This window comes from Perognathus longimembris, chromosome 28, assembly GCF_023159225.1.
Source record: "Perognathus longimembris pacificus isolate PPM17 chromosome 28, ASM2315922v1, whole genome shotgun sequence".
Taxonomy (NCBI): Eukaryota; Metazoa; Chordata; class Mammalia; order Rodentia; family Heteromyidae; genus Perognathus; species Perognathus longimembris.
The window spans coordinates 85,883,223-85,895,362 of NC_063188.1; the positions used below are offsets into that span (position 1 = coordinate 85,883,223).

At 43.8% G+C, this 12,140-nt stretch overlaps 1 protein-coding gene across 4 annotated transcripts in view; it reads left to right on the forward strand.

The window, feature by feature from the left end:
* C28HXorf38 (chromosome 28 CXorf38 homolog) overlaps nucleotides 1-11,940 on the forward strand; it is a 15,786-nt gene extending 3,846 nt beyond the window's left edge. The window contains exons 3-7 of one of the 4 annotated variants that reach the window (XM_048336509.1): nucleotides 168-287; nucleotides 2,960-3,109; nucleotides 3,946-4,125; nucleotides 9,317-9,479; nucleotides 11,508-11,940. In XM_048336509.1, the coding sequence (XP_048192466.1) occupies nucleotides 168-287; nucleotides 2,960-3,109; nucleotides 3,946-4,125; nucleotides 9,317-9,478 (612 nt within the window). In that variant the 3' untranslated portion in view covers nucleotide 9,479; nucleotides 11,508-11,940. Of the gene's footprint in view, nucleotides 1-167; nucleotides 288-2,959; nucleotides 3,110-3,945; nucleotides 4,126-9,316; nucleotides 9,972-11,507 lie in introns of those variants that run through there. The other 3 variants (XM_048336512.1, XM_048336511.1, XM_048336510.1) reach the window with 3 other exon arrangements.
* The last annotated feature ends 200 nt before the right edge of the window (nucleotides 11,941-12,140 follow it).

Consider the following 12,140-nt stretch of genomic DNA (forward strand, 5'->3'; position numbering starts at 1 on the left):
ATGACACTATTTTCCCTACTTGCATTTTGAACTCATCACTCTACCATGTAGCCTTTGGGTGGGTAAGTGACTTTCCATCATCCTTTGAGGAATAAATGAGTCACTGCCTCTCCAGCTCCTAGAGTTGGAGGAGAATCAGGTGCCCCTCATACCTCCCCCTTCTATAGGCCTTCATGCCTCGAGGACTGGCAGACAAACGAGGACCTGAAGAGTGTGATGCTGTTGCTCTTTTGAGTCTCATCAACTCCTGCGATCACTTTGTGCTTGATCGGAAGAAAGTCACAGAGGTAAGAGAAGTCAGATGGCAAGCCATGCACGGAGTTGGCTACAGGGAGGGCCAGTGGTCACAAACCCTGTGAGTTAAGGCAACCATGCAGGCCTAGGACAGTAGCTCCCAGAATGGTGGTATGCAGAGAGAGAGAGAGACAGACAGACAGACAGTGAGAGATTCATTCCAAAGTTGGTATCGCTAAGGAGACTCATGGGGCTCATAGTGTGCACCTGCTGTGATGCCCAAGAAGCTCAGTATGAATTCAGCCAAGAACTAAGGAAGAACCTATGGTTCATAATGCAAGTTTCCTGGAAATTTGTTACTGGGCCACTTGCTGGTTCTTCCACAAACAGAAACAAAGTAATTTTTGCACTAAAACAGAAAATTTTCTGTATTAAAGCGGGAGAGAGGTATGTCTCAGTGCTACTGTGCTTCTATAGCATGCATAAGGCCCTGGGTTCCCACTCCAGTACTACTAATAACCAAACAGCCAGAGCATTATTCTGTCCTGTGTGTGTGTGCGCGTGCGTGCGTGCCTGCCTGCCTGCCTGCCTGCCTGCCTGCCTGCCTGCCTGCCTGCCTGCATATCTGCCTATCTGCCTATCTGCCTATGTGCACCAGCATTTGAATCCTGCCCTTCAGACGTTCATTGGATACAAAATTACAAGACCAAATGATGTAGAACTGAAGAAAATATGGGCAGGAATGCAGAACACTGTCAGAATAGATTACTATGCTTCTCAGATTGCCTGTGGGAGAGGAAAACTTACCACATTTATTACTCTGAGAGGCACTAAAAAGTGCCTATAGAATCCTTGGGTTATTTATAATATGTAGAGAAAAATGACATTTTGCCAGCATGACAGCAGGTGGAAAGATTGAAGATCCTTTGTGACCCCACAGAGACAGTGCTTGCCCCTTTGAATGTGGAAGACTGTGAGTTGTGTTTTATGTGATAGCACTATTTTTCATAAAATGTAAGCAAAAGTTGATGTTTTTGTCACTGTGTTTTCCACAACAGAAAACTTCCTTGACTCAATTTCCCGGAATTCCATGTAAAAACTACATATGTGTATTTTATTTATTTATAAATATTTATTAAAATATATATATACATATACATGTGCACATATACATGAAAATGTATATACATGTGTGTATATGTGTGTGTGTGTGTATATATATATATATATATATATATATTTTTTTTTTTTTTTGCCAGGCGCTGGTGGCTCAAGCCAGGAAAGTGTGAGACTAATCTCTAATTATCACCATAAAAGACAGAAGTAGAGCTGTGGCTCAAGTGGTAGAGTGCTAGCCCTGAGCACAAAAGCTCAAAAAAGCAAAAAAGGGACAGTGTGTAGGCCCTGAGCCTGAGTTCAAAGCCCCAGGACCAGCAGAACCAATGCACACATGCACACATACACACACACACAAAATATTTTTTTTTACTTTGTCTACTTCCTCCTATGGACAATATATCCAGAGCCAAAATACTTACGTCTTTGAAGCCTGTTTTAAGTTAAGGGATTTGGAGGGAATGTGAAATATCTAACCGGATAAGACATTTCAAGGGCAAAGGGTAGTTGTAAACTTATTTTGAATTTTTTTCTTTCCTTTTTTTGAAACAAAATAATATTGCCCAGGCTGATCTGAAACTCACAATCCTCTTGCCTCAGACTGTCAAGTGCTAAGATTACAGGTGGGTGCCACAATATATAGCTGTTTTATTAACATTTCCTACCCTGGTTAACTTCTTATTCACGTGGCTCTGGGTTGAACATACCTTTAAAGAATTCACAGTACTTTATTCTGTGGCCAGAATCTGACTTAACAATCATGTTTTATTTGTACTGCCTGGTGTTTTCAGTTTTTTTAATTGTCATAAACATCAGAATTTCCAACTTTTCTTGAGAACTCTGAAGGCCCTGTAATACATAGCAGAAGGCTCTAGACTCACATAGCTTCCACAGTAACAGGTCACAAGTTAATTACAAAACTGCCCCCTTTTGGGAGAAATTCAGTCTCCAGTTGTCTCCGTTCCACCTCTTCTGTTTTCCCGACTGTTGCATATGGCTAGTGTCAAGTTTCTCTTGAAAGCATTTCGGTTTCTGATGCAGGAGGACTTTACTTTGTGGTATATGTTCTCTGAACAGGATGCAATTTAACAGAAGTCTGACTTGGGGGCTGGATTCTACAAGCTACACTGTTCTCTATGCCAGATTATACAGTGGACTCAAGAAAACGGTAGCTCTTCTCACCTGGAGACCATGCTTGGTGATTTTATATTTGCCAAAGCCCTCTATGGTTTTTTTTTCTTCTTCTTCTCCTCCTTCCCCTCCTCTTCCTCCTCCTTCTCCTCTTCTTCCTCCTCCCTCCTCCCTCCTGCCTCCTGCCTCCTCCTGCTTGAACTCAGTGCCTAGGTGCCTGTCTCTCAGCCTTTTTGCTCAAAGCTAGTGCTCTACTACTTCGAGCCACAGCTTCACTTCCAGGTTTTTTGGTGATTAATTGGAGATAAGAGTCTCACTGACTTTCCTGCCCAGGCTGACTTTGAGCCATGATCCTTAGAACTCAGCCTCCTGAGTAGTTAGGATTACAGGCATGAGTCACCAGTGCCTGGCTTTCTGGTTTTTAATTGAAGTCACAAGATCGCTGTTTTGAAGGCTTTATCTTTTTGTCTTTCTGTAGGTGATTAAATGTCGTAATGAGATCATGCACTCTTCAGACATGAAAGTGTCATCTATGTGGCTTACAGATTTTCAGATGAAGATCCAAAATTTTCTGAGAGAATTTAAGAATATCCCAGAGATTGTGGCAGCATACTCCAGAATAGAACAGGTAAAAAAAATCATATTTAACAGTCCTGGCATATAGAACTAGGGATGATGAACTAGGGATGATATGATAAACAAGCAGTCCAACATGGGACATTTACTAGATTTAAACTAAAAGTTCAGTTGTGGGGTTGAACTCAGGGCCTGGGTGCTGTCCCTGAGCCTCTTTGTGCTCAAAGCTAGCTCTCTATCACTTGAGCCCCACAGCGTCATTTCTGATTTTGGAGTGATTAATTGGAGATAAGAGTCTTACAGGAACTTTTCTGCCCAGGCTGGCTTCAAACCATGATCCTCAGATCTCAGCTTCCTGAGTAGCTAGGATTATAGACGTGAGCCACCAGGACCTGGCTTAAACTAAAAGTTTTTAAATTATTATTTACGTTACAATGTTGGGATTGAAACCATGCCTAGAACCCATTCTAGGCAACCACTCTATCACTGAGCCACATCTCCAGCCTTTATATTATTATCTTGTGGTGCTGGGGATGAAACCCAGGGCTTCACACATGCTAGGCACATGATGGACCACTGAGCCACATTCCCCAAGTCTACACTAAAGTTTAGAACATAAACAAGGGAAAGAATGCCAGTAGGAGGTCTGGAATTCTGTTGAGCTAATAAGCTTTTGTGTAGTAATGGCTAACATGGATCCAGTTAACAGTGTTTAGTTTATCAACATTGGAATGTCTTGACCTTGGAGGCCATTCTGTGGGCTGAGGATGTAGCTCAATGGTAGAGCACTTGCCCAGCTTGTGCAAGGTCTTATGTTCCATCCTCAGCACTAAAAATAATACATTTAAAGAATGAATAACTCCATATATTTATGCAATCTTCCCATAGCTGTTGACCTCAGACTGGGCCGTTTACATTCCTGAGGAAGATCAGCGGGATGGGTGTGAATGTGAACTAGGGAGTTACCTGAGTGGGAGCCAAGTCCATGAAATCGAAATGGAATTACTAAAGGAAAAACTGCAGGAGATGTGTCTTCAAGCAGAAGAAGAAGAGGTGTGGCCCAACGAGGTAAGGGCACGGATTGGACCCTCAATGTGAGTGAGGAAAGAGAGGTACCAGAAGGGGGTTGGGGGTATGGCCTAGTGGCAAGAGTGCTTGTCTCGTATACATGAGGCCCTGGGTTCGATTCCCCAGCACCACATATACAGAAAACGGCCAGAAGTGGCACTGTGGCTCAAGTGGCAGAGTGCTAGCCTTGAGCAAAAAGAAGCCAGGGATAGTGCTCAGGCCCTGAGTCCAAGCCCCAGGACTGGCAAAAAAAAAAGAGAGGTACCAGAAGGAGGAAGAGCCAGTTTAGACCCAGAGCCAATTAGATTTCTGATCTACAAGTCAAGTAATTTCCAAAAGTGAATATGCTTTTGGCACAGATGGATATTATGACAGACATTTTCCTTTAACTAAGCGCTTGAGGGTCTAACGTGTGTTGTAAAATAGAATAATGAGGTAAAGACTATAACAAGAGTCGGAACAAGATGTAGGAAGGAGGAGGATCCTGGGCCTCTCAGAGGAATTACCAAAAAATAAAGAAGGGTTCCATGGAGCTGAAACTCATATTCAGTAAGGTTTCAGCAAATTAGCAGGGGAAAAGGGCACTTTGGGCAGAGGGAAACAACTCTTGGAACAGTATGGAGTCTAGTGTGGGCCTGTCCAATAACCAAGTGAGTCCAGGAAATATGGTCAGATAGGAATGTGGTACAGTGTATCCAAGCCATATTTTGGGAGATTTTCTGCGCCATACCAAGGGCTTATTCTTAAAAGCAGGAAGGACCCATAAGTTCTTAAGCCAGAAAGATCAATTGGAACACATGCAACATTTAGGAAGTAAACTTTTGTCACAACTGGGAATTAGATGCATAGCCACGGGACAAAAGAAGCAGAAAGCTCTTGTGGTTGTATAAGGGAAGGCAGCCTGTGGGAGCAGAGCCTAGAGGCTTTGTGGAAGCTGATGGGTCTTAGTGGCCTGATACAAAACATGGACATGGCATGAGATTGGAAGGAGGAGGGAGGGACTAGAAGACCATTAAGGTTTCTCTCTTAGGACCTGCAAAGCTACTAAAGGTCTCACACCTGAAAAGGAATAGCAGAGGCTTGAGTCCTCTTTGTTACAAGCAAGGCCTAAAAGAAACTGATAGTTGCCAGGTGTCTGTCACTCGTACGTATAATCCTGGCTACTCAGGAGACTTTTAGCTCCAGAAATGGAGCTGTGGCTCAGGTGGAAGAGCACTGGCTTTAAGCGTGTAACCCAGGAACAACACCCAGGAACAACACCCAGGCCCTGAGTTCAAGTCCCAGGACCAGCATCAAAAAAGAAAGACGGGGGTGGGGGTGCAGGGAGGGAGGAAGGGAAAGAAAAGAAATGGACAGTTGTAAAATTCTGTTGTAATAAGATTCGAAAGATTCCAGACCTGGCTAAGTTAGAATTTTCAATCACCAGGAAATCGAGGACTTGTCCTTTTACCATCATTCCTCTTTTGTCTAAAGCAAGTGGGTTTGCCTGTTTCCTCTTTTAACACAGAGTATTTGTTTAATACAAAGTGTGCATTTCATTCATTGCATCCCACTCCTTCCTGGTAAATAAACCAGTTTTTTGTTGTTGCTTTGTCCCATTATGTGCCAGTCCTGGGCTTGGACTCAGAGCCTGGGTACTGCTCCTAAGCTGTTTCGCTCATGGCCTGTGCTCTACCACTGAGCCATGGCTCCACTTCTAGCTTTTTTTGGTAGTTAGTTGGGGATAAAAGTCTCACAGTCTTTCTTGCCCAGGCTAGCTTCAAACCATGATCCTCAGATCTCAGCCTCCTAAGTAGCTACAACTACAGATATGAACCACCAGTGCCCAGCTTCTACTCTTTTTTAAAAAAACTTTAAATAATGGCCTTAGCATGTTAAAGCATCTCTTCTAAATCTGCATGTTGTATCTACTGTGTTTTAAAATGTCATTAGACCCTTCCTTCCTCCTACTTCTATTAGAAGCAGGATCGAGAAAGGGAAGGCAGCTGAGAAACAAGGCTCGGTGCCCCCATATCGTTAATTGCTTGTTTCTCTCTCAAGTGAGCTTCACTTCTCTGGAAGAAGGAGCAAAATATGTGTAGCAACCAACCCAAGCCAGAAGTCTCGCCTTTGTGAGCTGGAAGAGAGTCTAACACTCATCTGAACATATCACCTGCTATACAGGTGAAACCACAGCCCCAAGGAACTGGCACTGGGGTGTTGGATTTGGTCAGTCTCCTTGTTCTGCTCCAGAGGCTTTGCTTGTGCTGTGCTGCAGATCTAGTAGCTCATTATCTGCTTCACAGGGGACACATAGGGGTTAACTGGCCGTCCCCCGGATCACAGAGTCTGTACAGAGTTGATAAGTTCCCACTTGTCATGCTTTCTCTCCAGCAGACCACAGCATTTCTCCTCTTATTTCAGCTAATCAGAATGTATGTTAGCGCCTGGCACCAGTAGCTCACACCAGTAATCCTAGCTACTCAGGAGACTAAGACCTGGAGAAATGTGATTTGAAGCCAGCCTGGGCAGAAAATCCTGCAAACTCCAATTAACCATCAAAATGCTAGACTAAAGGAGTTACTCAAGTGATAGAGCACCAGCTGTGAATGAAAAGAAGCTGAGTAAGAGCACAAGGTCCTGAGTTCAAGTTCTAGCACTGCCACTAAAAAAAGATAGAGAGATATTGAGATTGATTAGTATTTTATCCCAAATAAGTTGAAGGCTGGCTTTCCACATCTTTGGGACATGATATATTCTGGCAGATCAGTATCATACAGATTATCTAGGTAGGTGCTTTGGAGTTAAGTCTCCAAAGTCAGAGGACTCAATAAGGCCACATTTCAGTGAATGTAAAAGGCCATTAATTGCAAAGCATACCATTATTTACGTTTTAAGAAAGAAGACAGGGCTGGGGATATAGCCTAGTGGCAAGAGTGCCTGCCTCGGATACACGAGGCCCTAGGTTCGATTCCTCAGCACCACATATACAGAAAACGGCCAGACGCGGCGCTGTGGCTCAAGTGGCAGAGTGCTAGCCTTGAGCGGGAACAAGCCAGGGACAGTGCTCAGGCCCTGAGTCCAAGGCCCAGGACTGGCCAAAAAAAAAAAAAAAAAAAAGAAAAAAAAGAAGAAAGAAGACAAATGCTAGTTTATTTTTTTAATTTTTAGTTTTTATTGTTATAAAGGTGATGTACAGATGGGTTTTAGTTACATAGGTCTGATAAAGAGTACATTTCTTTTTGGACAGTGTCACACCTTCCCTCCCTCTTTCCCGGTTTTTCCCTGCCATTCCCACCCACAAGTTGTATAGTTCATTTTCCACATAGCATCCAGTGAGTTGCTGCATTTGTTCACCCTTTGTCCTTCCATTCCTGTGCCTCTCCTTACACTTCCAGAGACATATAAATAAATACACAAGACTAACATTTTGAAAAGAAAACAAAAGTAGTACAAAAGAAAAAGACATCTTGTTTCTATTTCCTAGAGTTCATTTCAATAAATATTATTTAGCATGATCAGATGCACATAGGAGTTGCACCTCTGTGTTCCTCTCCTAAGAGTATCTTCCTTTGGTCTCACTGTGTAAGCACCTAGAGATTTGTATAATTTATCATATTCTGGCCTTCTCCATTCTTTTTTTTTTTAATTTGCCAGTTCTGGGGCTTGAACTCAGGGTCTGAGCACTGTCCCTGGCTTCTTTTTGCTCAAGGCTAGCACTCTACCACTTGAGCCACAGTGCCACTTCTGGCTTTTTTTTGTATATGTGGTGCTGAGGAACGGAACCCAGGGCTTCATGCATGCGAAGCAAGCTCTCTACCACTAGGCCATATTCCCAGCCCCTATGCTGATTTTCAAAAAAAGACCCAAAACAATGAGATTGGCTGGGAAGAGTGTTTTAATCCCAGTTACTTGCGATGTGGAGACTGGTAAATATACAATTTGAGGCAGAAAAGTCCACAAGGCTCCATCTCCAAAATGTCCAGCAAAAATCTAGGCTGCCAAGTGCCAGCGGTTCATACCTATAATCTTTGCTACGTGGGAAGCTGAGGTCTGAGGATCTCAATTCGAAGCCAGCCCAGTCAGGAAAGTATAAGACTCTCTTGTCTCCAGTCAACCAGCAAAAAGCTGGAAGTGAAACTCTGGCTCAAGTGGTAGAGCTTCAACCTTGAGCAAAACCTCTAAGGGACAGTGCTCAGGCTCTGAGTTCAAGTTTAGGCACATACACACACAAACACAGACAACAAAGCCAGGCTGACTTAAGGAATAGTGCTGGCAGCCGAACAAGCAAATGGATGAAGAAAAGATGAAGTCCACACACATACTCTTGGGTAAATGTATGGGATCTCTGAGGAAGAGTAGTTCATTATGTCACCTCTAGGGAGAGAGGCTAGGAAAAGAATTTGGAAGAGAACTGATTTTTTAGCATCTACTGTGCAGATTTGAATTTTGTGCTTTTACATTTGTTACTGTTAATTTTGTGTGTATAACCAATAAATGTACAGTGTACTCAAAGTGAAAAGGTTCCATTTTATATCATACATATGCATGCTTGCAGATAAGAGTGTGTAAGATGAAACCTTCTTGGGTAAATGCAGTAGAAACACATGAGGAAACAAGATGATACCACATCAGGTGTGGTGGTGTTTTTTAAATGTGTTTTTTTTTTCCTTCTGATTTTCTATGTATACAGATTCTGTGTGTGTGCACGCACACCCATGCATGCACATGTCTGTGTGTGTGTGTATGTGCTGATCTTGGGGCTTGAACTTAGGGCGCTATCCCTGAGCTGCTTTTGCTCAAAACTAGTGGTCTACTAGCAGTTCTGCTTCTTGGCTTTTTTTGTTGTTTATTGGAGATGAGTCTCACAGACTTTCCTGCCTGGGCTGACTTGAAGCTGTGATCCTCAGATGTCAGCCTCTTGAGTAGCTAGAATTACAGGTGTGAGCCACCAGAACCCAGCTATCTGTACAGATTCTTGTAGCTGGGGTTTCTTGACGGACAGGAGCAGGAATAGGTCTTCAGGTTGCAGAGGGCAAGCGGATGCTGGGAATGAAACCCAGGGCTTCACGCATGCTCAGCATGCCCTATGCCACTTGGTTGTTCCCCAGCCCACATGCCAGTCTTGAAGCTGCTAAAGTTTGTCATTTGAATTATGTCTGCTATAAAAAAAATTATCCTAAGCTGTGCTTTGTATGATCTTCTCTTGCAGATCTTAACTCAACTGGAAATGGTAAAGGAATTTCTGAGAAACAATGAAGATCTTAGAAAGGGTCTTACAGATGATATACAGAAGCTAGACAGCCTCTATCTGCAACATCAAAAACCAGATTCAAAGGCAGCTGAGAGCCAGACACCTGAAAGAAAGGCGTGAGGTGAGGTTTAGGCATAGGATGTTTAAATAAGGACACAATAGCCTTGCCTCTTTGATGTCTGTTCTCTTCTGTGAAGCCATACTGAATACAACAGTCTAACCTGGTTCCCCTACGCCCTCATTATTTCAAAGGAAGGCCACTGAGCTTCGTGCTCTTTCTCTAATTAATGGCTCTTACATTTGTGAAGGCATTCAGCATCAACTCTTTGCCAGCTTTCTTAGCCAGAAGTCACTAGTCTGGTCTTAGGTGAATCAACTTTAAAAACACAAAATCTGAAGTATTTCTGCCCCACCCCCTCCTAATAGTGGCAGCTATGCCCAGCTTTACTTTGGCATTAATAGAATTTGGAATACTGGTTAATGTAGCTAACCATCTTCAGAGTTATTAGGGTTTTACTTGTTTTTCTCTTAGAGAAAATGAATGCTACTTTTTTTTGGTCCTGGGGCTTGAACTCAGGGTATAGGCACTGTCCCTGAGCTTCTTTTGCTCAAAGCTAACACTCTACCACTTGAGCCACAGCGTCACTTCTGGCTTTATTTTGGCAATTTATTGGAGCTAAGAGTCTCACAGACTTTCCTGCTGGGCTGGTTTTGAACCATGATCCTCAGATCTCAGCCTCTTGGGTAGCTAGGATTACAGGCATGAGCCACTGGTGCCTAGCCATTCTCTTTCATTTTAGGTTATCCTTCAACAAAAACCTGTTCTGTGAAAGTCACCCTGGCTTCCAGCTCAGGCATCCTTTTCTATACAAAAGAAAAAAAAAAGTATTGTGCCCAAGCAAAAAGGAGTGTTTGTTGTCCTTGACTTTCTTCTGGCTCTTCAGAGAAAGTATTAGATATTCTCATACCACACCTCGCTACCACCCAGGGCCTTTTTCCTACTTGGAGGATGAGTCTTTTCTGGCCCTGAACTGCAGTTGCTTACCATGATGAAGGCCTTTTTTTGGTCAGGCCTGAGCCCACGCCTCCCCTCCCCCACATGTCCACCCTGGCTCCATAGCCTCAGCCTGAAAGTCATTCTCATGAGGATGCCCAAGAGGATAGAAATGTTGAGATAGAAACCCTTTCTTTTGGGCTGGGGATGTAGCCTAGTGGCAAGAGTGCCTGCCTCGGATACACATGGCCCTAGGTTCGATTACCCAGCACCACATATACAGAAAAAACGGCCAGAAGCGGGTGCTGTGGCTCAAGTGGCAGAGTGCTAGCCTTGAGCGGGAAGAAGCCAGGGACAGTGCTCAGGCCCTGAGTCCAAGGCCCAGGACTGGCCAAAAAAAAAAAAAGAAACCCTTTCTTTTGGGAAAAAACAAGAGGGAAATTTGACTAGAAGACCATTTTCCAGCCCTTTCCATTTAGGATAAAACTGTGACTACTAGATTTGAGTAGCCTGAAGCAGAAGGGCAAAGGGAATGCTGGACTGGTTGGGGGTGGGGGGCATGGCAGAGAACAGGGACATGACCCATGCAGGGGGAGGGGCCAGGCCACCACATCAGGGCCTCTGTGGCGCTGCTCAACAGGCAGCTGTGTTCCAGTGCACTTCAAGATGGAAACTCCATGACTGTCCCAGCTGGTTTTGTGCACTTTGTTCCCAGGGTAGGCCTGGCCCTCCTGAGGTGAATGTTTGATGAGAGGTTTGTTAGTCAAAGAGTTGATTCATTCCTACCAATGAAGCCTAGTCTTTCATTCATAAAACTTATGAAATTAGGCAGGCTCTGTTAGCTCACGCCTCTAATCCTTAGCTACTCAGGAGGCTGAGATCTGAGAATTGTGGTTCAAAGCCAGCCCAGGCAGGCTGCGAGACTCTTCAATTAATCACTCAAAACTGGAAGTGGTGTTATGGCTCAAAGTCGTAGAGCACTAGCCTTGAGCAAAAGAGTTCAGGAACAGTGCCAAGCCCTGAGTTCAAGCCCCATGTCTGACCACAAAAAAATTATATGTATATATGAAATTGCAGCTCTGTGAGAAGAAATGCAAAAATCATAAAGCAAATGTACAAATTCCTTCATACTTCCTCTGTTCCTTTTACCCACAGTCTTCTACTCCACACTTTGTCTTGTTTGTTCCTGAACTGTGCAGACACTGTTTGTGGTGGTGTGTGGAGTCAGCCTTACTTCCACCTTCTCCACCATCATCTTCCCAAGGTCAGTGGCACTAAACGGACTCGGGTTGCCTTTGGACATTAAGGACCAGAATTGCCATGTGCCCAGAACCCCGCCTGGAGGAAAGGCCCCATGGCAAGCCTGAGCAAAGATGGATGTGCTCCTTCACCTGTTCAACTGCCCACCAAGCATGTACTCTATATGGGTTGGACAGAGGGATGGGGTATATCTGGCATCTGTTTTTTACATTAAAATGCATTTTAAAAGTTCTATGAAGGGGCTAGGAAGGTGGCTTAGTGGCACAGTGCTTGCCTAGCATGCATGAAACCCTTGGTTCGATTCCTCAGTACCACATAAACAGAAGAAGCCAAAAGTGGCACTGTGGCTCAAGTGGTAGAATGCTAACCTTAAGCAAAAGAAGCTCAGGAACAGTGCCCAGTCCCTGGGTTCAAGCCGCATGACTGGCAAAAAAATAATTCTATGAAACTAGGATGAATGCAAATGGATCGACAGCCTTGTGGTTTAGTCTTCCCATTTGGTTAGTCTGCTATTTTTGATAGTGAAGA